The sequence below is a fragment of the Sesamum indicum genome, linkage group LG3 (genome assembly GCF_000512975.1).
Source record: "Sesamum indicum cultivar Zhongzhi No. 13 linkage group LG3, S_indicum_v1.0, whole genome shotgun sequence".
Lineage (NCBI taxonomy): Eukaryota > Viridiplantae > Streptophyta > Magnoliopsida > Lamiales > Pedaliaceae > Sesamum > Sesamum indicum.
In genome coordinates, this window is record NC_026147.1 from 19,747,535 (window position 1) to 19,772,295 (window position 24,761).

General features: G+C 31.0%; 3 protein-coding genes across 4 annotated transcripts in view; all 3 read right to left on the reverse strand.

The window, feature by feature from the left end:
• Window positions 1-11,322, reverse strand: part of LOC105158885 (catalase isozyme 3) — a 27,908-nt gene extending 16,586 nt beyond the window's left edge. Inside the window, exons 1-8 of one of the 2 annotated variants that reach the window (XM_011075790.2) lie at window positions 11,201-11,322; window positions 10,949-11,045; window positions 9,830-10,107; window positions 8,913-9,689; window positions 8,536-8,625; window positions 7,790-7,857; window positions 7,600-7,693; window positions 7,155-7,489 (exon numbers count right to left, since the gene is read on the reverse strand). In XM_011075790.2, coding sequence (XP_011074092.1) covers window positions 7,430-7,489; window positions 7,600-7,693; window positions 7,790-7,857; window positions 8,536-8,625; window positions 8,913-9,689; window positions 9,830-10,107; window positions 10,949-11,045; window positions 11,201-11,215 — 1,479 coding nt within the window. In that variant the 5' untranslated portion in view covers window positions 11,216-11,322 and the 3' untranslated portion in view covers window positions 7,155-7,429. Of the gene's footprint in view, window positions 1-7,154; window positions 7,490-7,599; window positions 7,694-7,789; window positions 7,858-8,535; window positions 8,626-8,912; window positions 9,690-9,829; window positions 10,108-10,948; window positions 11,046-11,200 lie in introns of those variants that run through there. The other variant, XM_020692688.1, reaches the window with a different exon arrangement.
• On the reverse strand, window positions 14,785-17,681 carry LOC105158886. Its single transcript, XM_011075791.2, has 3 exons — window positions 16,125-17,681; window positions 15,941-16,024; window positions 14,785-15,309 (listed from the first exon to the last, which is right to left on the reverse strand). The coding sequence occupies exons 1-3, from the start codon at window positions 16,801-16,803 to the stop codon at window positions 15,206-15,208; spliced, it is 867 nt and encodes a 288-aa protein (XP_011074093.1). The 5' UTR covers window positions 16,804-17,681; the 3' UTR covers window positions 14,785-15,205.
• Window positions 19,026-22,183, reverse strand: LOC105158887 (U-box domain-containing protein 15). The gene is given in 5 exon segments (XM_011075792.2): window positions 19,026-20,372; window positions 20,461-20,886; window positions 21,455-21,571; window positions 21,661-21,833; window positions 21,836-22,183. Coding segments are annotated over 5 exon segments (1,938 nt in total). The 5' UTR covers window positions 21,990-22,183; the 3' UTR covers window positions 19,026-19,304.

Genomic DNA, 24,761 nt, shown 5'->3' on the forward strand with positions numbered 1-24,761 from the left:
CAACCCCTTGAGAAATTCGAACTCGTGATCTATCTTCCACTAATGGTGATAATAGCTCTGTAAAAATTGTAACCACCAATAATTAGTGAGAAAAATTTTGAGCAAAAAATGTCATTACAAATGATCAGTTATACATGTATAAAAACAATAAATATATTTGTCAGTGATTTATGTTGTCTCTAAATTGTAACTAATTTTTCATAGTGACAATAATATACACTGTTTTTTCAATACTTGAATCAGAAGAATACGTACTGAAAAAACGAGTGACAGTAATAGAAAAGACGTCGATCTCCCATTTGTCGATCCCTCATCCTAGAAGTCATTAATTCAAATCCCACTTATACAAGTATTGATATAATAATTTGCTGTTTATTATCTTTACCACTCTATTCGTTTTGTAATTATTGAGAAACTTGATAGAATTGTGTATTTGGCTGAGGTTTCAAGAGCAAGGTCGAAAATATGGGGTCGAGTTCCACTGAACATGTAAGTATTTTCTCGCGTTATGTGAATTATTGTAATTCAATTACCGTCATATCAATGTATTGGTTGAATCGAAATTTTTTTTAAAAAAAATAAAAAATACTGTAAGGGCAAAGTTGACAATTTCATACCTCTATTCAAAGATTACATAATTTCATCAAATATCAGGAGATATTTATAAATTCTCAAACAACGAGAGAATATTCGTAATTATGACAAATTTCAGAACAGCTAATTTTAATTTACCCATACTTTTAATATAGTGATTTATGGTTTGAATCTATGCGATGCTAAAAAAAGTTCCAGTACGAGAATTCGGATATATATAAATTATGTGTCATCTTCCAAATTAGAATTTTTATATTAGTGAAAGTATTTTCCAAATTATAATTTTTATAATAGTGAAAATATTCAACGCCGTACCTATTTTAGACACGCAGTTATACCATTGACGCAACTTTGAATTGTGCAAACTTCATAATTCACAATTCAATTGTCCTCTTCTTCTGCTACAGATATTTGAGGCTTATTTATTTAAATATTATAAAAAGATAATTGTAGAAAAATAAAATAAAATAATCTGAAATAGAAAAATTAAATTAAAAATAAATTTTTAATAGATGTAATTATAATGTATATCTATAAAAAGGATAAAAAAAAGTCAAATATTTAAATAAAAAAATTAAATATCAAATTAAGCAGAATCATACGAAAAAATGTTAAATGAAATATGTACCTATTAGCACTAAATGAATTTGTTCCATTTTATTGAAAAATAAAAACAAAACAGAAAAGAAATCTAAAAAAGAACAAAAAAAATTAAACTAAAGAATAAAAATTTAATGAATGAAACTATAATATATTAAAAAATTAGAGTATAAAAATTACAAAAGGATAAATATTTAAACAAAAAAAGAAAATTAATTGATAGTTTGAGTAGAACTATATAAATTAATACTAAATCAAATATATACCAATTAGTACTAAATAAATATGTATTTTTCTGTTGCAGAACTATATAAATTAATACTAAATCAAATATATACCAATTAGTACTAAATGAATATGTTCTTTTCTGTTGCAAAAAAAAATATGAAAAATCAGAAAAAGAGAAAAAGAAAAAAACTATAAAATAGAATTTTAATTGATGAAATCATAATATATAAAAAAATAATTTATAAAAAATAAAGGATAAATATTTAAATAAAAATTAAAAATAAATCATATTTTGAGTAGAATTAAGCAACTAAATTTGTTTATTTTGGTAGAAAAATAAAATATAAAATCTGAAAGAGAATTAAACTATAAAATAAAATTTCAATATATGTATATATATAAATTGGTGTATAAAAGAATGAATATCTTGTATAGGAATGAAAAATTAACACGCGTTGATTGAAAAAATAATATAAAATTTAAAAGGAAAAATACGAATGGATAATTAGAGTTAAATCTAAATATTTAAATGGAAAATTCATTAATCTGAAATAAACAAAAGATATAATTTGGTTATAAGATTTTGAATAAATATAAAAATAAATACTTATTTATTTGGATAAATATAAAGAATTTTAATTAATATAAAATAGATGAGCCTTTTAATTTTTCATAATAACTAAAATGTAAATATAATCCTAAAATGTGAATCTATCTAAGATAAATATAAATTAACTTAGTATCTAAATCTTGAAGATAGGTAAATTTGTTTAGGTAAATGTAAAGTAAGTTTCTAATTAATTTAATTTAAATGAAATCTCCAACCTATAAATTTTTTTTATAATTAAAGAATTCAAAATTACCAAAAATTAGTATTGAGCAAAATTACCTCAATTACAATCAAAGTTGGTTCTGCTATGTATATAGATGTAATATTGGTCACGTAATTAATCATAGTGCAACATTGACAAATTGTATCCTTATGGATAAGTATTTGACGTGGGAAAGCACTGACGTTGTAGTTTACCTAATTTAGAGCAGTGAGATATGTTAGTTGGTCGTACCAAATATGTGGGTATTACTTTATTTTAATAATAGCTGTTGATTTTATTATAATAATAATTATTACTTAATTATATATATATTAAATATTGGTAATTAATATATGTGTTCAAAGATTCAACATCCTAGGTTGGATTTATTTATACTAATATAAAAAGAAATGGAATTTCAGACTCATAAATGGTGGTCAATGACGTCGTTGCACCGACTTTTTGTAAAGTCAAAAATATTTTTTAATTAATAAGATAACTAACTCATGCATTAACTAAAACTAATAAATTAGTTTTCTGTTCTTTTCTTTTTTAATGTAATATATTGATTTATATATTCTACTCTTATTTATAATATATTTTAAAATATGAATAATTATTTATTATATGCATGCATAAACGACGTGTTACAATGGCTAGTAAAAAAAAAAAAAAGTGCTAAGATTTAGATTTTTGTGTGTTTTGTTGTTATTATGTGCATTTTTTTAAGGGAAAAAAATGATTCTTACACCTTACCATATTGACTGCAAGATTTACATGTAACAGTCAAATTTTTGTGGATATTACAGCAAAACCCACATCAGAAAAACCTTCAGCCATTTTAATTGAGGGTGAATTGGGGAATATGAGGGGTTAAATTTCTAATTTAGGTTACCACATGAGAGTAAATTGAATGCTATTCTAAAATCTTTTATTTTTATTGTCCTACTTCTAAATTTTTAATATATTAATTTATTTTTTTAAAAGTTTATTTCAAGTCCTTTTTGGATTTATTATTATAAGCTTGTTAGTCAATTTATTATTTAAGTTTATTATACAGTCTTAACTAATTTTTTTTAGTCATAAATTTTGTTGATTTAATGGATTATTTATTTATTTCGTAAGACAATCATAAACTTAAATAATAATTAAAAAAATAACATCTCAATTTCTTAAACATATAAAAGAGGCACATTTGGACTTGGTTTGAGCCTGGTGCAGGCCTCAACCATTTCGGTCCATAAGTTGGGTTTGAGTTTAAAAATAAATCAAAATAGCACCAATTTAAAGGCTCAGTACCACAAAAAAGTCGGCTATGAGCAATAGTGGGTCGGTCCCAAGTTGTCCGGATAGCAAGTATCTATTGTCATGTTATCCTCCAAATCCTATACACAGTCGCAACTTCAACTGAATCAGGCCTATAATGTGCTAACAATTTCATGCGTATTCGTTCAACAACCAATGAAAGCTATGGTATTGGGATCCCTCGCCATCTGTTGAAGTGAATGTAAAAGAATTTAAAGTTAAAGTATAAATGAAAATAATTTAATATTTAGGGATAATTATACTCAGACCCCCTCTAATATTATAATTAAATATCTCCCTAACGTTATTTTTGTCCATGTTTGTGAGTTTGTCTATATTACAATTAGGAGTAAATTACATTGACATCGCCTGAAATAGGTGAAAATACACAAACTCTCTCAAGTTTTCAAAAATACATTTACACCCTCTAAGATTATAATTGTAATTACATCAACAGCCTCTTATTCAAAGGCAAAACTCACATAAATGATAAAACACCCCCTGAAAAGCATCACTAACACCCCTCTGAGAGTGTAATTGTAATTTTTCAAAAGACAAGGGGTGTTTATGAGTTTGCCTGAACCTCAAAGATATCAATATAATTTCTCCTTAAATTATGGATAAATTATATTAACAACTCCGAAGATTAGGCCAAAAAACACAAACGCCTCCTCTCTTTAGTAAAATTATAGATACACCATCTTAATTTATAATTGTAATTACAATTATACCCCTATTTAAAAATAAAATTTAAACGAACAGCCTTTTAAAAAGAATATCACACTAACACTCCTTCAAAAATCATAGTTATAATTTTGTAAAAATCACAACATATTTGTATAATTTAACTAAACTTGATTGGATGTCATTATAATTTACCGAATATTTAAAGATAGGCATCAAATCAACCTCGTATGGCCACAAATATCAGCAGTGCTTGCAGCCCACAAGACATGGATGTAGCAAGAAATGGATCATGACATAACCAAAAGGTACATATATACACACACTGTCTCACCATTGGTGGTCTAGATTTCTTGTGATAGATATAAAGATTGGATTTCGAACAAGTCATGCATACACACACACACATATATATATATATACATATATCAACTTCCCATGTTTCAACTATAATAATATATCAATATTATTTATGAGAAATATTAATCTTTTAAGACTAAAAGATAATGTTTGAGAACAGTTACAGATTAAGAAGGTGTTTCCACTAAATTTGATTAAAAATATATTATAAGATGTCTTTAAAATTTATAAGATGATTAGATTTTATTTTAGAAAATATGAATAATTATACTTAGATTTGTATGATCACACGTGCACCACCAGAATGTCAATATCATTTATACAAATCATTCCTACTTTTTGAAAAATTATACATAAACTCCCAAAAAATGTCAATATAATTACACAAACTATCTTTTATCTTTTGATTGTTAGGAGTGATTTCTGTAATTAAACAGAAAGTAAGGATTTTTTAGCTGTTATAGTGTTTGGTTAAAATAATATTATGAAGTGTTGATAACGCTAATATTATAGTTAATATGATCGAAATTGAAAGAATTTATTAAAATTTTAAAAATATCTCAAAATTTTCTTTTTTAAAAAATTTTACTGAACACTTTTCAACATCTTATAAATTTTCAAATATTTTTACGTTTTCTTAGAACTTATAAACGCATCTATACAAACCAATACCTAATTTTCTTGTACAAATGAGTTAAATAACTACAACATATGAACATAAAATTAAACAACTACTACTATTACAGTAAATCGAAATTTTTGTTCATCGTATACATCTCGAAACATGTGTATCTGAGCTAATAGAAGACCACCTTCCGTCAATAACCAATAAACTCGAGTGAAAAAACATATCAAAATAACAATGATATATACTATAACGTGATATGTCTAAAATAGAATTATATTCTACCCAAAAAAACATAATAATATACTTGCTATTATTAGCTCATAAATAGCAATATCACTGCTAAACAAATAGGAATCTTATTATGAAATTAGTGTTCGTCTGGTTCAAGTGAAAAGAAAAGAGAAGTAAAAAGGAGGAAGGTGAGTGAAAGCATAATAATTTCCTTTTAAATTATTTAGTATAATTGAAAGTGGAGTAAATTTTAAATATTTTCACTTGTTTGATATGATGAAACAAATTGAGAAGAAAAAATTATTTTTATAATTTTACTGAATAGCCATTCTCTTTATTTAGTATTGGAAAATAAATAAATTAACATTATACTAATATAATTTTAGTACATCAAAATTTTAAAATCCTTATTAATAAAATATTTATTAAATAAGAACAAGAATATTTTCTATTAATGAAAATATTCATTGTTGACTTTTGATGCAGTAATTTTTCAACAATTTTGTTATCTTTTCTCTGGTGATTATGTATGGTATATTATATATATGGGCAATAGAGTAAAGAAAAATAAAATATAATATATACTTTTTTGTTTTCTTGATCTTATACTTTTAATTTTCCGTCCATTTGGATAGAAATGAAATTGAACTCTGAAGAGGTCTCATATACATCAAGTTTTACTTTCCCTCCATCCCTTCCCTCTAACCAAACACTAAACTATCTCTTGTATATTTATTTTTACTTCCACTTCTCTTATACTCCCATTTTCCACCCCAATTGAACAAGGTCTTAATGTTTTCTAAGATTAGTTGTCATAATAAAATTTTTTAAGAAATTTTAAAGATAAATAATAAAATAAGTCTCATGTGTCTTTTCATTTTCCAAACAATATATGGTTTTTCATCTAAAGCTAAACTAATGATAATTTATGATAATTAGAAAATAGAATTTGTTCACTAAATAAAACAATTTTTTCAAAAAACTGATGATCTAAGCATAAAATTCAATTACGTGATTTTATAAATTTATCTACCTTTGTTGGTTTTCTTATCTTTTTAACTTCAGAACGATTTTGACCAACAGGAAAACTTGGGCTTGGGCCAAGATAGAATGGGCTCATGTTTATTTTTATTCTGGGCTGAACTTATCATCCAATAAGGCGGCTGGGCCTAACTAATGAGGACCATCTTGTAAAACTTTGGACCGAATTCAAGACCAGTTAATTTCTATTGGATCCAGACCCGTTTTTCGGCCTTTCAGTATAATAACTTAGAAGGGGCAAACCCTCTCCTGAAATTTAATATAATTAGGTGATGAGTACCAACTGTGCTAGCAGTAACACCACACCCGATGTGGGTACCAACTGCACAAATAACAACAATGGCAAAAAAATAAAACTCTATTGGTGGCCCACGAGAAACTGTCAAAAGATGAAGTTAAGAATATGGCGCACATTCAGATTCATCTGCGTTATTATTTTCTAGCTCACACCAATTTATGCCCATCTTACTGATGCTAAAATTCGCCATTATTTATCTACTCATGTGATATTTCTTGTCACCTATGTTCACATATCATATTCCACGGGCCGGCAAAATGGGCCGCAGAAAGCGATTCATTTACATGAATGCACATAGGTTGTATGCTTAAGCAGCAGTTGATTTGCAACATCACACTACTCGCCAAACACAGAATGGTATACTTTGAAAGACTTAAACGCCGAGTTCCAGAAACCTGGAAAATGGCCATAAACACAGTACTTACTAGTAAGTGATATGTGAATATGCAGCCTCAAATAGAAAATTCACAATCAGAGATCAGCACTGGAGAAGCGGATCCTCATTTATTAAGATTAGGACATAGACATCGTCATTAATCACTACGTTTGTTAAATTACATATCAGAGGAGAAAGTAGTCAGTAGGATATGATTGATGACTGATGCTTCCAAAACCAGGATCACCTCTAAACTCCATTCACATTGATTTTTACATTGTTGGCCTTACATTGAGATGGGATGCGAGTTTCTGACCAAGAGACTTGTCAGCCTGTAGTACAGTTTGAAACAGGTAAGTACGAAATTGCACCTCAAGTTGATCTCCGCATGGTTACAACAAATAAAAAAAAGAAAACCACCTAGCAAAGAACAAGTATATACCTGAGACCAGTATGAAACCCAGATACTGCGGATCTCATGGGTGAGACGGGGATCAGATAAAGCCTCAACCCATCGCCGGATAAATCTCTCTTGCCTGAATTAAGAAGAGGTATGAGAACCAAAGATGCAAGCTCTTATGCACCTAAAAGTAGTTCATTATTATTTTTCAACAAGATGAAGAGTGGTGTACCTGTCCGGTGCCCAGGAACGATATCTGTCTCCAGGCTGCTTAAAGTTGTTCTCCTTCTCGATGCAGATCTGTTAATCAACCAAGTATTACAAGTTAAAAAATTAATTATTCTGGAAGTCAGCAGTTCACCAAGATGAGCAGATTTATCAGATTGATTACCATATGCAGATAAGTTCATACTTATTTCAGGAATTCATAAGTTACTGCAAAATGGTATTTTAGTAGCTTTTGAATCAATCTTCAAGTTTCTCATCTTTCAACAGACAGCCAAGCATACACATACCAATTTCCCTTTGATCAGGCATTTTTAATAGACAGAGCCCATTGGTCAATTAGGTACCTCAACAAATCCCAATTAAATCGCTTAAATTGTCAAAAACCTCTGTACAGTAGTGTAATAACATATAAATATCACCTCTATTTACTCTGTTCCCGGAAAATATGAGAAATTTTTCTCTTCATTTAACCATTTAAAGTGTTACCAGGTTGACACCTCAATCACCAATGTTTCATTGAAAACATATTGAGGGAATTTGCATGGGTACTGGGGCTCAGGTCTAAAGGAAGAATGCTTTGGCAAAGGTTTCAAATTTCTACCTTCATAACCCCACACCAAATCATAAAGTGATTTTTCCCCTTCACTTTTTTTCCTTTTCATGGTAATGCCTATATATCAGAAAGATTTTAACTCACAAGAGAGACATTAATGCCCAAATGGCAGAATTAAGTAAACTGAAACTACATACCTTTCCACGCTTCCCAGACAACACGACAGGAGGAATGGGGTACCTCTCAGCATGACGAGAAGGATCATACCTTGAAGGGAAATAGTTTACCTAAAAAAAAGAGTTGGAATATCAGATCAAGAATTTCAAGGAAAGAAGTGCAAAGAACATACTAAAGCCACTGCACTGAAAGTAAAAAAAAAAAAGGAAACATTTTATGTGTTTCACATTCAAAAGACAGCTGAAAATTGCCCAACTGAACATTCTCTTCCCTAAAACACATTTAAATAGCAGAGACAGTACTAAGATGCAAAGTCTCAAAATGTTTTTATCAACTTCCAAAGCTCTTAATAGGAGGTGGTATATATTGAATTGAACTCGAAAATCAAAATTTGTACCTCCTCATCCCTGTGCATGAAGTTCATGAAACCTTCATGGTGATTGTTATGATGGGCACATTTGGGAGCGTTAACTGGGAGCTGCAAATAGTTTGGCCCAAGACGGTGCCTCTGAGTATCAGCATAAGAGAATATCCGAGTCTGGAGCAACTTATCATCGGAATAGTAAATTCCAGGGACGATAATAGCAGGGCAAAATGCAAGCTGCTCATTCTCTGCAAAAAAGTTATCAATGTTCTTATTCAACACCAGACGACCAACTGGCTGCAGGGGTAAAATGTCTTCAGGCCAAGTCTTCGTCACATCAAGTGGATCAAAGTCAAATCTGTCCTCATGATCGGGGTCCATTATCTGAATAAAAAGCTTCCACTCTGGATAGTTGCCTGCTGCAATTGAATCATAGAGATCCTGGGTGGCGTGGCTATGATTAGCTCCTCCAACCTTGATAGCTTCTTCTTCCAACAAACATTTCACACCACAGGTGGGCTTCCAATGGAATTTCACATAATGTGCTTTCCCAGCCTTGTTGATTAGAGTATAGGTATTGACACCAGAGCCATCCATGTGCCTGTAATCTTGAGGAACACCCACATCATCGAAGAGGAAACTGAACATATGCAAACTCTCTGGATGGTGGGAGAAGAAGTCCAGGATTCTCCAATTCTCTTGAATGTGGGACTTTGGATTGGGTTTCAAGGCATGAACCATATCAGGGAATTTCATTCCATCACGAACGAAAAAGACAGGGAAGTTGTTACCCACCAAATCAAAGTTTCCCTGCATCAATGAAACAGAGAAGCAATTCAGCCAATAGTGTATCAGATTATAAACAATCTTTTGCCTCCAACTCTTAATAATATATATATGTGTCATTTAAAGAAAAGGAATACAACTTCACAAGAAACAAAATGGAATACCTCTCTGGTATAAAATTTCACAGCAAATCCTCTGGGGTCCCTGAGAGTTTCAGGGCTGCCACGCTCATGGATGACAGTAGAGAATCGAACTATAACAGGTGTTTGAACTCCCGGAGCTCGAAGGAAATCAGCACAAGTAAGGTGAGAAATATCATGAGTGACCTCAAAAAACCCCTTGGCACTAGCACCTCTAGCATGGACAACTCGTTCTGGAATCCTCTCACGATCAAAATTAGCAAGTTTCTCTACCAAATGATAATCTTCAAGGAGGATAGGGCCTGTAAAATAAAATAATAATTCCCTTAGTTTAAGTATTCCTAAACTTGATCCCAGAAGGAGATGATCTTCATATAAGCAAAGTACTCAAGCACAACCAACCAAGCTTTGTAAGCAACAACAATGTTAACCTACTGAACACTCTACCAAGAAAATGCATCAGCAAATTACATCTAGTTACACATTATAAATATTTATACATCATCTCAAAGAGTCGACAACACGACCATGCAACATAAAGTAAGATAAAGATAAACCTCGGTTCTTCAAATTTTTGTGAGATTATTGCAATATTGACTTAACCAGTACACTATCAAACAATTCAGGAAAGTCTAAAGAAGAAAAACAAGGATGGGAAAAGTCTCCCGTTCAGAAGAAAACAACTACATAACAGACTCATGCAAAATTCACTAATCTATCAGCTGAAAACTTAATCAACTGGATAAACTTAACATAGCATGGAATTCAATCCCCAAAAGCCCTGACGCAAAAGCTGTTTCTCTGTCTCATATCTTCCCAAACAAGGGACACAAACAATATCCACAGAAACTCACCGATAATCTTTATCTAATCTGATATTAATTACCTCTATACCGTTCTGCACAAGAAATTATACACCTTTTAACTCATTTTCACAGGTGACAAAGCTTAAAATCAACAGAGAGAATGACGGTCACATAATTACTCAAGGGCGGAAAAAACAAGTCCTCTACAAATAACAAGATTGGACAAAACAAAAAAAAAAAAAAAAAAAAGGAAAGAAATCACCACGAGAAACATTCGGCAATTCGCCGAACCACCGCGGATTGAACGGCAAACAAAAGAGAAAAACAAGAGTAATACCTCTGGTTCCGACAGTCAAGGAGTCGTTATTGTTCCAGACTGGAGCTCCAGAGTTGGTTGTCATGAAAGGCGAATTGAACGCCCTTGATGGACGGTACTGCACCATCACCAAATACAAAAAAAAAAAAAAAAAAAAAAAGAAGTCCATCACCGAACGACAATCACATGATCAGAAAAACAAGCCACAGATATCAAAAAACAACCATTCAACCATCAAACAAAAACGAAGATCAAAATCAACAAAACAGATACCTTGTAGGGATCCATGGGACGGAAATAGAGAGAGAAAGTGAGAAGAATTTTGGGGGGGAATTTATCCGGAAAGGAGATAAATATTGAGAGAAGTGTGTTGGGAACAGGGAATAGAGTTTTTAAAAGGGATGGCTATATATATTATTTCTTAATTATGGTGGGGTCATTTATTTAATATAATTTTATTTTACTATATTTATTTAATTAAATAAAAAAAATATTAGTTTGTTTTAAATATGTATAAATATTAAATTATCACTAAAATAACTTATAAATGTATAATTCTTTGTGAAATAAAAATATAATCAAAGGTTAATTCATATTTTTCCGTTGTAGCAGTTATTCCCGATGGCTCACTTATTAAAATAGCGGTACTGGACATATTCGAGGTAAGTAAAAAATTTTAAAAATTATAAATAACTAATATTTTTATTAATAAGTCAATTATCAATAATCAGACAATAACATCAAAAAAAATAAAAATATCAAAAGTTGAGAAAGTATTGAGGGGGTCTTTTAATAAATTTACTAAAAAAATATTAAAAATTATGAGTATAATCAATTTTTATTCCATGAAATTTAAAATTTTTAGATATTCAAAAGTCTGTATGATGATAAAATTTTCTTTTATAATAATATAAATTCATTAAAAACATCGAAATTATTATTATATTAATTTTTATTGAATGGAAAGAACAACTTTGAGAGTAAATTTGAATATTTAAAAATTGATAGTACAGAAAAGTTGTTTCTTTTTTTATAACAGTATAGATAATTAGTGAAAAACTATTTATTAACTCAATTAATTTAAGTGTAGAAATATAGGACATGTTTTAATGGTGAAAAGATACTTTAGCAATTAATTAATTAATTAATGCATTCACCTTTTTCTTTTCTTTTCTTTTTAATTGATAATTAATAATTAATAATTAATTAATGCATTCACCTACCAAAGAGATAAGCATGAAGGGTTGTTCTATCCTATTCACCTAATTCAATTGCGAATATCTCAATAAACCACCAGAAATATATTTATTTTTAATTTTATTATTCAAATTCTCCCATCTTTTTACTTAATTTAATTATTGTTTTCAATATAGTATATTAGTATTGTGATTCAAGAGTTTATCACATCTGCCTTATCCAATGTCTTGGAGATTACGATCAGCTGATGAAGTGAACCGGTGAGATCAGGCCACGTAGGTCATCTGCCTCGAGTTGTGTGATAAGGATAAAAGGTGACCGTCCATTGCTGGAATAGCTATTTTTAGTCCTTTGGACTGACGTACGAGGCAGTGTGAATCCACATCTATTCCAAAGATGCCGATGCAGAGGATTGGTATGCGCCGCAACAATGCTTTAATTTTCTTTTTGATTTTTCTTTTCTATCTTAATGATTGTCGCCGTACAAATTTCGAGCATATAAAAAGAATTATAATATAAGGTGTATTAAAGAAAATTATAAAAAAAAATATAGTGTTGGCGAAAAAGAAAAGAGTAAGTTTGTAAAAAGAATGAAATACAGAGTGAGTCGAGAAAGAAAGAATAAATTACAATTAGAATTAGGGATAATTATACGTAAATTTTTTGTGGTATGAAAAATTACATTTAGTATCCTTGAAATTTGCTTCAAATCAACGATGTAATGCGACACTATTCAAAAAATATTAAAATTATTATTTTGATAATTTTTTAAAAGGAAAAATAAATAAATAAATAAATATGAATTTTCAAAAGTTGATATGACAAAAATATTTTATTTTTTGCTCATAAATGACAATTGATACCACAATACTAATTATTTTGTTGTGTCAACAACAGCCGTAAGTTAGTTTTTTTTTTTCTTTCTCTTATTCATTTTCTTTTTTGTAAAATGTAATGTATTAGTGCATATCTTTTTATTCTTATTTATGATACATCTTAAAATCGTAAAAAATTATTTATTACATGTACATAAGTGCAGCATTCCACGAGTACTAGTGCAATAAAGTAAAACGTATATGCATATTTGAACAGTCTCTTTGCTTTCTATTTTAGAACATTAGCATGCAGTCCCTACGAGCATATAAAAAAGAAATATGGTGTGAGATAAAAAAAAAATTATTTGTGAGAAGAAGCAATCGTGGTGTGAAGAAATGAGAAAGAAAATAGTTCTTGAGAAGAAATAAACATGGAGTAAGGTGAGAAGATGTGTAGTAGTTGGTTGAGAGAAAAAAAAAATCAAAGTGTGAGATTATTAAGAAGACATTGAAATTACTATTTTAACCAAATTTTTCTTTAAAGAAAACAAATGAACTTGCGTATTAAAAAATTAGTACGACAAAGAGGGTTGTTTTACTGGTTATCGTTGCATGCGGTTCTTACGAATACATAAAAAGAATCTTAGTATGAGATGATGAGAAAAAAGAAATTTATAGAAAAAGAATCCGACCCGCCAAGATTTTCCAGGCCCAGACTCAGCCCGCCTTGGACCTGGCAGGTGCTAGACAGGTCAAAAATTTTAAAATATATTTTAAAAAAATAATACTACCTTAATTTTATAAATACAAATAAAAAATATAATTGAAAGATTAAAAATTTTCAATTATAAATATATATGCATATTTCGGACTCTAAAGTGTTAAACTTTCAAAATATATGTTAGTTATGTATACATTAAACCTCAAACTATTTGAGATAATTTTTTTAATTTATAAAAGTACTGTTTTATTACATTATATGTAGTTATAAATGAGGAATACCATTTTTTTTTCATATATGCATAAATATCTATATACAAAAAAATATAAAATATATATTAAAGAAACTGAGTAGAATTGGGTACCGACCCAAAAAAATAAAGGCAATGTTTGGATTCATGTTTTTGCATTTTTCGAAACAAAATAAAATACACTTAATGTTTGTTTTTGTATTTTTACACCTTATCTTTGTATTTTTACACCTTATCTGTGTATTTTTTTATTTTTCAACTTTCTATATATAATATATATATTTATATATATAATATAAGATAGACATGATTTAACAATAAACAGTAATTTTTGTCTCTAAAAAATACAATATTAAACATAAAATATTTATATATAAAAAATATATGATTTGACAATGAGTGATTTTTGTCTCTCAAATCCCAACATCAAACCTACACCACTTATTTTAAAATATTTTAAATTACCTCAAAACACAATCCAAATATATCATCTATTTTCAACACACACTTACTTATATGTATTTTTCTCTCTTTATCTTCAAAATACAAAACAAAACATTTAAAACACAAATCCAAACACAAGGAAAGGAGTCTGCTCTGAATCTAATCCAAACCCATTGCCATCACGAGGTACTACTAAGTACTGAAATGGTAGCTTTATCTTTCTCATAACTTACCATCACTTATCTTAAACTTGTCAAATTTTCTGCATCCTTTCACATTATAAGACATTACAACAGTCCCCCCACTATTTCAAATTTGCGAGAGCAGAGTAAAATTAACATTAAATATAACAGATACAGAAAATATATCAACATGCACGGTGTCATGTCTCATTTACTAGAATGGCCAATCGCGTTTTTTCAGATATATGAATAACCTCAAAGGACCAAAATTTTCAGCGATGAGCTATAAGCAGCTTCCTACAAACAAATTCAATTATACGACAACAAGAGTTTATAACAAGACACTCGTTTTCCTACACACAACTTCAACTTACCCAGAGAGATAACAGACAAAAATCAAAACACCAGAAACGGAAGAATGTGGAAATGTTTCTTAATTTGAGAACAAAAGCTAGCTAGCTACATTCTACTAACTCTGCTTATTTCACAGAGAACATCAGCACATGATTACAGGCTAACTAATGATCTTAGCTTCACATAGAGCTAGTCAAGAAAGAGTATTGGAGGCATCCAAATAGCTGATTCCTTTCAGGATTTGTCAAAGCAAGACGCATACATACCCCCACAGGCCCCTTTAGCGCCATGAAAAATTACCACAAGCTTCACCAGTTATCGTTTATTTGATTGCACTAACTGAGTTGATGGTGGTACATCGTTTGTTTGAGAAGGTTTTGCCAAAATATTCAGTGCCTTCATGCGCTGCATCTCATTGCCTGCAATAAACGAAATATACACAGTGGCTTTGACTATCTTGTTAGGTGAATTCACATAAGAACATGTGACATTGCAAACCACGGCGTGGAATATTTGTAAAGCCGCTAAAATTAGACTGGGAAGAGAACTTTATTGCAATAAAATCAGGAATTGGACTAATGGATATCTTCACAGACTCATCATGATAGAGAGTGGGTGAGATACTTTATGATATTCTTCAGCTTTTTAGCTGATTTTCACTATATATAATTACTTTATGTTTCAGATCTTTAAGCTTCTTGGCTATAAGAAAGGTCCCATGAAAGAAAGGTAACAATAAATAATACGTTTGGGCAATTTGGAAACATCATAAAATTACATTTGCTTCAAATAAAATTGAACTAGAACTTCTGTTAAAATTTTGAAATACTTTGATTTCATATCACCATAATGTTTTCGGATAATTTCACTACATATAGCTCAAGTTCCAAGTACAAAATTAATCATTCTCTACTTCAGTCTCCTTAGCCTACCAATATGTGAACAAACCTCTTGGACTATTTAAATACACTGCCAACAAGGCTAGTAATTAGCAGACAAATTATAAGCAAACAGACAAATGTGAAGAATTCCAAAATTGTTAATTAATACCTTCCTCTATTGTCAACTGGATTGCTCTTTTCTCCAACTCCACAGCATGCTTACTAAGCTCAGCAGGAGATAAATGCAGAAGCACTGATGCAAATCACACCAAACAAACACCAGCAGCTGTGAATGTCTGATAAATAGTACAGAGGTATAACATTCACAAAACTCACGGAGGACAAGGACTTACTCTGGGTGTACTCTCTTTGGTTAGCTTCATCACATTGCTTCAGAAACTTCTGGAGGCGTATGAACCTTTCTGTTCTCAGCTGATCACTTGTGGTCTTAGAATCAACAGTCCGAGGAAGCTCTGGATAGACCTTAGCAGCTGGAGTACTGTTACTGTGCTTGCCAAAAGAACTGGGAACTGAAAGACCATTACTTGGAAAGGCCATTGTTGCTGTCAGATTATTTGATGTAGCTACAGGAATGTGATGAAGATTACTGTCCCTGGGCTGAGTTATCTTTTGAGGAATATCCTGCCGCAATAGACCTATGTTCTTAGATTCTGAATAATCTGAAATTTTGTCAACATTGTTCTGAAGTCTTCCCCTCCCAAGTTCCAACTCAAATCTTCGACGCGCATTCATGACATTCTCATTTGTACCATTATATGCCAAGGATGGAAGACCCTGGGAGCTCGAAGGGCGCTCAGGCGTAAGTCGTTTAGTCCCACAAACCTTAATTGTGTCACTACTCGACCTCCCTCCTCCAGTTAGTAAATCTTGCTGCTTATGAATTGATCCCACATTTTCGTTCTGCACATCTCTCAGTGCAGTCTTTCTCAGAGCACTAGCAAGCTGCTTATCATGAGCAGCAGCAGTTCCACCACCGCCAACTCCATTAACATTGCGTTCAGTATTGATCATTACGCAAGTCGAAAGAAGTAAACCCAATAGGAAGTAGTTCCACCAGGCTATTCCAATCTAAGCACTGAGCAATGGCAAAAGGAGGTTATACTATTTCTTCATAAGTAATATGTTTCTCATAGCAAATGGCAGCAAGTACACAAAGTGGTTTATTTCGATAGACACAACAACCACTAATTTCCAAAATGAGCAAAGAAAAGTCGTTGGCTAGTTACTATGTGAATCAACACAACAACCACTAATTTCCAAAATGAGCAAAGAAAAGTCGTTGGCTAGTTACTATGTGAATCAACGACAACCAATAGACCATAGGAGCTCCAGAGTACCAAAAAAAATAACAGAGGATTAGGACATTCTAAGTTTCCCACAACATTAAGATCTTTCAAAATTTGCTCTCAACGCATATTAAAAATTTCACCAACTTCGGAAAAACCCATCTTCAAGTTAAGGTTGCTAGGCAAGAAAAGCAGCGAACTGATGTTGATTATTAATTTAAGTTCCCTTCCAGGAAAAAACACTTGGAGAATACAGTATGGCTTGATTGACTAATTTAACAATCTAAAACCCAAAAAGGGGACAAAGAAAAGCCCTTTGCTTGGACTCTGTGTTGAGAGCAAATTGCCACTCAAAGCTTCTTAAATCCTCATCATTATTTCCGAAAATTACCAAGAGAGACAGAGAGCAAGAATTACAAAACAAATAATTCAAAAAGTAATTAAACTTTCCGGGAAAAAAAAATAAATAAAGGACTTGAAGCACCAATTCAAAAAAAGCTAAAAACCTCATTCAACGAAGTAAAACCTTAATTCCCCGAAAAAAAGAAAAACGAAAATCCCACAAAACCCTATACGAATTTCAAAATTCAAATGAAGAATCCCAAACAGTACGAAACCAAAAAAAAAAAATCATTTCAATTGCGGAAGGAATGGGGTTTTACGACTGAAAAAACTCTGAGTGGAAATAGCTAAAGAGAATGAGTATTGATGAGAGACGGCGCGAGAGGGGAGAAGGCTTTCAAAAAAGAGGGCGCTCAGGTTGCTTTTATATCACGTGTTAATTTGTTTTTCCTTTTTTAATTTAATAATATGTTATATAATTCCCTCCATTTATATATTCACTTTATAAATTTAAATGAGCGTTTAAAGATATTTTTTCTTATATATTTAATTACATGGTAAAAAGTTAAAAACCTAAATGTATCATTTTATTATTGGATAAATTATAAATGACTCTTTTAAAATTTATTATAATTATAAATACCACCATTTTATTTAAAAAATTACAAATACTCTTGGTATTAACAGTCATCCAACAAATACATTCTCGTGACAATTCATTATAGGAGTACTTGTTGGACGACTATTAATCCATATGGATATTTGTAATTTTTCGAATAATAAGAAACGTGCTTGCATCATATAATAGGTGTTTGCGAGTGTCTGACCACCGTTCATATAAGTAAGCGAGCAAAGTGGCATATCTGAACGAGTGTGGCTCTTTAGGTCAGGTAATTGGCCGAACCAATGAGGCCCTTCGGTGTTAACGAGACCAGTGCGTACATACCTTTTCTTAAAGCGTTAGAACCTTTAGATGTAGCCCTTCGTTGTTGATAACTAGATCTTTACTTCGATATTTCATAATAGCATTCTAGCATTCCAACAATATTCGTCTTCTTCTGTATAGTTTCAAAAATTATTCAGTTATCATATTTTGAAAATTTATAATGCTGCTATTTTGAAACAATTGATTATTATATTTAATGAGATAATTTTCTCTGAATTGCGGACAGTTATTTTTCCATCCCAATCATTATCTTATTTATATATTTCCCATATGTTTGTATACATATATAATTATTTCAATAATTAGTTTAACAAAGTCAATAACAAATACCTTTATTATGAATATAATTAATTATGCTAACATCCTTAAAAAACAAATAAAAATACAATTATTAATCTCCATTCAATAGAACATTTATATGGTACAACTAATGATAATGAAGAATAATTAGATGGTTTATTTATACAAATTATTCATATCTTTTGCATAATTATAAAAATCATCTATGGCAAAAAAAAAAAGGAACAATTTGTGTAATAATGTTGAAGTTTCGGATGGTGTATATATAATTTTTAAAAAGCAAAGTGGTTTGTGTAAACAATACCGTACCCAATTCCAATATATACCTGAGATTTGTATTATAAACAAATATGATCAACTTAAGCAACAAAAGATTTAATAATTCTATGGCCAAGCACATAATTCTACTGAAAAAGAAGAAAAGTCAGCTACAAATAGGAAAAATGGGAAGAAAACATAAATGGTTAGGACATATTCCAGAAAACTAACCAATCTCTGGAAAGCATGAATCATGTTGTTAAAAAACTGATCACTGGTATCTAACAACACACCTACTCTTAAAAATCTGAATGCTGAAAAAACACAATTTTTCATTGACAAGTTCTTGTGTTTTTCTTTTGAACAATCTGTTTGTTGTTTCATGGGATTTGTTCAGCCTTACTCATCAGCTTGAGCATTGAGTTGGCTTTCCTCTGACCTCTCTCAGTACCATTCTTAGAAACCTCAAACAAATGTTCATACACACCATATTGCAGTGCTGCAAGAATAAGATTACTGTTGTTTGATCCGAGCTCCAGCAGAACCGCGATGGCACATTCTTGGTTCTTGGGAGAACCGTCCCGTATCAGACCTACCAGAGTTTCTATAAACTGAAGCTGTCCGAGCTCTCGTCTCCCCTCTGGACACGATGCAAGAATCAGCAATATGGAGAGCGTCTCATTAGCCATATCCAGCTTCTTGTCGTCAAGTATTTTCAGCAACGCTGCAACGACCCCAGCTTCGATGGCCCTGGTCTTATTGGCGGGGTTGAGGCAGAGGTTGAACAGTGCAGTAACGGCATCCTTCTTCCCTCTTATTGTTCCGGTTTTTAGCAAATCGACCAATGGAGGAATACCGTTTAAGAGTCCAATTGTGACTTTGTTTTCGTTGATCATTGACAGGCTGAACAATGCTGCAGCAGAGTTCTCTTTGGCTCCAACTGTTCCTTTCTGCAAGACCTCTATGATGGCAGGAATTGGCTCTTCATTAGATATCAGTTTCTTGTTAGATTCATCTATGGAGAGGTTCAAAATAGCTGTAACAGCATGTTCTTGGATTCTTGAATCGGGATAGGACAAAAGTTGCACGAGAAGTGGAATACCACCGGCCTTTGCAATCAGAGTTCTGTTTTCCGGGCTCTCTTTCGATAGCATTCGAATCCTCTTCACAGCCTCTCTCTGCTCGTCTAATTTGCTCGATGATAGGCTTTGGACCAACGACGAGATTTTCTCGAGTTCTGTAGTCAAGCAATTCTCTGAAACTGCACTTGCACCTGCAGGAACCACCTTCTTTGGGAGTTGAAAGTTGTTCTTCTCACACCATTGTAGAATTAAGTTCTTGAGAGCAAAGTTTGGGGCTAGTGACAAATGTGACAAAGTCTGCCCGGTTTTTGGACAGGTTCGATGATTGGAATCCAACCATTGCTGTATGCTTTCCCTTTCATATGTCTACAATATCCCAACAATCACATAGAAAAACACTCAGTATTCTATTAATAAAAACCAGGAAAAACTATACCACAAGAGTGAAATATACCTGTCCTGTTGCAACAATAACAGGATCTGTCATCATCTCTAACGTTATCGGGCACAAAAACTCATTAGGAACAGCAATGGACATGCATTTAATCAGATTTTTAGGCACATCGGAATCGTCCAGAATGCCATCTTCTGCAACACCAGCTACTCTCTTGAATTTGTTCAGGAGATTTACAATTTGTTCTGTGCTCTCTGCACTAAGGCCCTGTCTTTCTTTAACAAGTTTTCTTATGGCTAAAGTTTCTTGGTGCAGTTCTTCAGCAGTATGTAAAGATAGCTTGCTCGCCAGCCTCTCTATGATGGCAATATCCGTATTTCTGTCATCGTTTGTCGACAGCACCACCATCAAATCCATCGTCAGTTCCATGTCTTGAGTATCGGTTCTTCTTTTGGCTCTTGTTAGTTGCACCCGCAGCAACTCAACCTGCGTTTAAGTGTACAGAAACTCAGATACTTCTGCTCATCACAAGAAAATTTATGCAACAACATTGGCATACACTATTTTAGGATACGTTATATATGTACTAATATAAATAGTTGATGACTGGCAGTTCATGATAGGTTTATATGAGAACTTATCTTAGTAAAGCAAAAAGCGAGCAACCACAAACGAAGAAAAATTCTTCCCACCAAATAAATCTCTTCTTGTTTTAATCTTTTCTTTTTTGCTTTCTGCATACGTTTCATAACCTGTCAAAATGATTTCCTAACGTAACGCCCTCAAGAACGGATATCACCATTTCAATGTGACAGAATATTCAAGATTTTGAAAATACTCCCGTTTGAACTTAGTTTTGGATTTAAATGCTCTCACAAAATCCTAAAGAACTGATGATCCCACCACATAAAAACAGACCATTATCCAGCCTGATTGGCAGATTTTCAGTGGAGCTGCGACCACAGGTTCAATTCAACCATCCGAGAACAACAGTGAATCTATTCCACCACCTTCTTACCATACCAAAAGAACATTAAGGTTGGAAGAAAATTACCTGTTCTTTCTCTTCTTCAGCAATTCCAAGCTCCTCATACGCCATTCCTTCCAAAGCTTGGCTTATCTTTTCATACACACCATGCAACCTCACCATCATGGCCTCAGTTTCCAACGTCTGAAATTCAAAAAACAAATCATTTTACTCTTATAAAAAAGGGGGATCCAGAAAACAAATACAGGGATTTGCAGAGAACTCCAACCAACCAGGTAAATCTTGCTGCCCGCATGACACAACTTCAAGAACTTCCTGGCGGACCGAAACGCCCTCCTCAGCTTCTTCAAACACCCGACCGCGGCCTCCGGGACCGCTGCCTTGTCGACGTCTCTAATCTCTTCCAACAGCGGCAAGAAAAGCTTCATCCTCCTCACTATGACACTCCAATCGCCTTCACTGATTCAATGATCTCAAGGATCTCCTCCACCACATGCTCATCCCCTCGCTCACGTGGGCTAGACGGCGCCGACGCCGCGTTCCCCAAGTACATCGTCTGATCCTCCTCTTCCACCATCTCGAGGTCCTGATTGGTCACCATATGATCAATTCTTTCACTTCGCTATCTTCTCCTCTCCTCCCTGGTTACCTTGTTGATCGGTGATTGGGGATTGGGAGGAGAAGAGAAATCCCTCACGAAATACCGTGAATTTTTGGGTGTGATTTCACGTATTTCTGCTGTCGTTTGCAGGTTTTTCGGGGTTGAACAATGACGGATGGACATGATGAACAGCAGTTTCTTCGCGGTTTTTTTTTTGTCGGAATATTTTCACTTATTTAAAAATGGATAATTTTTTAGGGTAATTTAAAGAAGATACTTAGCATAAGGGTTAATTATTATACATAAACTCTCTATAATTTAAAAAATTATATATAGTACCTTCAGGTTTATATACATTTTATAATGAGTTCATTCCATTAAATTTTTATCTGAATTTTATAATGAATCGACTAAAATATCATTTTGAATATAAATTATAATCTTATATATATTAAATTTCTTAAATTATTTTTATGGACTAATTAATATACACTACGGATTATTTATTTACCCACATTAAAAAATTATATTTTTTTCAATTTTTTAAAAAATCTGAAAGGATAAAATAGTAATTTATATCTTACCACTTAGGGGTAACATAATTAAAATTCATTTGAGGAGATATTAAATATATTCGCCCTTGTACTTAAATTTGATTAGAAAGAAGATAAAATTCACTTTTAGTATAAATTAATTACCATAGTTAAAAAATTCACTTTTAGTATAAATTAATTACCATAAGTAATTAGATGGACATGGTGAAAACTCCATTTTTAACAAATCATTATGTGTTATTATTTTTTTCTTTTTTAGTGGAGGATTATTTTGAAAAGAATAGTCAATAACTATAATTTATTTTTATATTTTTAAGACCAAATTATAATTATCCCTTTTCAAGTTTATCACAATTAAGAGTAAATTATAGTTTAATATTACTTTTAATATATTTTAGTATTTTGCACGTTAAATTATTATCAAATTATTATTTTTTAATAAATAAAAAATTTAAATTAAAAGTGAGGTATATTTATTAATATATAGTAGATACACAATAAATATAATATAATATAACCAACAACTCATATATGCTTTTTAAAAGAAATTGACAAATATATATATATGCTTAATCAAAAGTTCATTATTTAAAATAAATAAATATATTTTATCATATTTTTTAGAAACATATATATTAAAAAAATACATAATTACTTATTTTTCTCTAAAAAATAAATAGTTAATAACTTAATCTTTAACCAAATTAATAAAAACTTTTTATAATTTTTTTATAGCTATTTTACTCATTCATTATTTAAATTTGAGTCCATAAAATATAATAAAATTCGAATGCTTTAATTTACTGATTATATTTTCTTTATTATAATAAAACAATTAACTTTTTTAATTAAATTGAAAATGGAAAATTATTAAATAAAAATTCTTTGAACTTAATATACATATATATAATATAAGGGTACTATTGTCTATAAGTTTAGTTTTAGGGAGTAAATGTTACATTTTGTTAGTTTAAGGGAGTAAATATTACATTAAAAATAATTCAGAAGGACAAATTGCATTTTACACTAAAAGATTCAAGTGGATTGAGCCATATGTGATGTTGATAGGGTGCTTTTTGCAATTTGACTAACTTTATGGACTAAAAAGTGTATTTTACTAAAAAAATACGTGTCCAATATTAATTTATTGTATTAGGGTAGAGGAAGAAGGGCATAATGACATTCACGAGGGGGTTGGAATTACAGTATTGCCATAAAACCTTAATAATTCTATAATTCATACATATATGTTTGTAATAGTGATTGAAGCAGACTCGTCACAAACAGGTAATTGAAATTATCATTAATTTTTTTATTAAAATTGATAAACTGCAGTAACTTTAAATATTTGTGGACATAACATTTAAGATAAATTATATTTTGTTAATCGAACTATGTTTATTTTTACACTTTGCCAAATTTTTTTCAACTTATCATCTCAACTTTATGAAATTTGTACTTTACGACATATAATCATTTTCTAAATAAACTTTCTACTAGAAAAGCATCATATGCAGTGCGGATGTGATATTTAAGGACAATATGGTGATATTTTTTCTAACATGTATATTACATGTAATATTTTTTTAGCAGAAAAGTCGATTGAAAAGCAGTTGTACACATATTTTACGAGCATTCCCACGTTAAATTAATAATATAGAAAAAGAGAAGAAATTAGTGGCAATGTCCACGCTCCAAAATGCCACATTTCAAAATCAAATCATCATACCTTTTCTTTTTCTTTTTATTTATTATTTTTATAATTATTTATCTTTGGGGTAGCCTCTACAAAAATTAGCTGGCACATTGTAAAAGTCTAAAGAGGATTTTGTGAAAAGGAAAGGTAATCTTGGGGGCAAGAATAGGTAAATTACTATGAAAAGAGGGGGTAAAAAGATAAAAATCATTCAAATTTGTGAATAACTTTATTTTAGAAAAATTGCTTTTTAATTTGAAAAAAAAATTGTAATTCTTTTGATTTAGTCTAAAAACTATGTTATTCTCTTAATGGGTTTTTATTACATTGAGATTTTTCGTGATTAATTCGAATATTTTACCCTTTTTTAAAAAATAAAAAAATATGATTAATTTAGCTATGTATTGGCATGACGAAGGGCTTATAAGTAGATAATTTTTGCAATAGCTCAAATTGGAAATATACAATAAATTTGGAATCTGTGTTTGTGCATCATGATAAAGAAAAAACATAAGTTTTGGC

Bases quoted from the DNA above. Each gene is read 5' to 3' on its own strand.
- LOC105158886 (XM_011075791.2), bottom strand. From the start codon at position 16,803: ATGATCAATACTGAACGCAATGTTAATGGAGTTGGCGGTGGTGGAACT. The intron at 16,025-16,124 runs GTAAGTCCTTGT...GATTTGCATCAG, and splicing joins CCAAAGAGAGTACACCCAGA to TGCTTCTGCATTTATCTCCT. The intron at 15,310-15,940 runs GTATTAATTAAC...CGTTTATTGCAG, and splicing joins CCAGTTGACAATAGAGGAAG to GCAATGAGATGCAGCGCATG.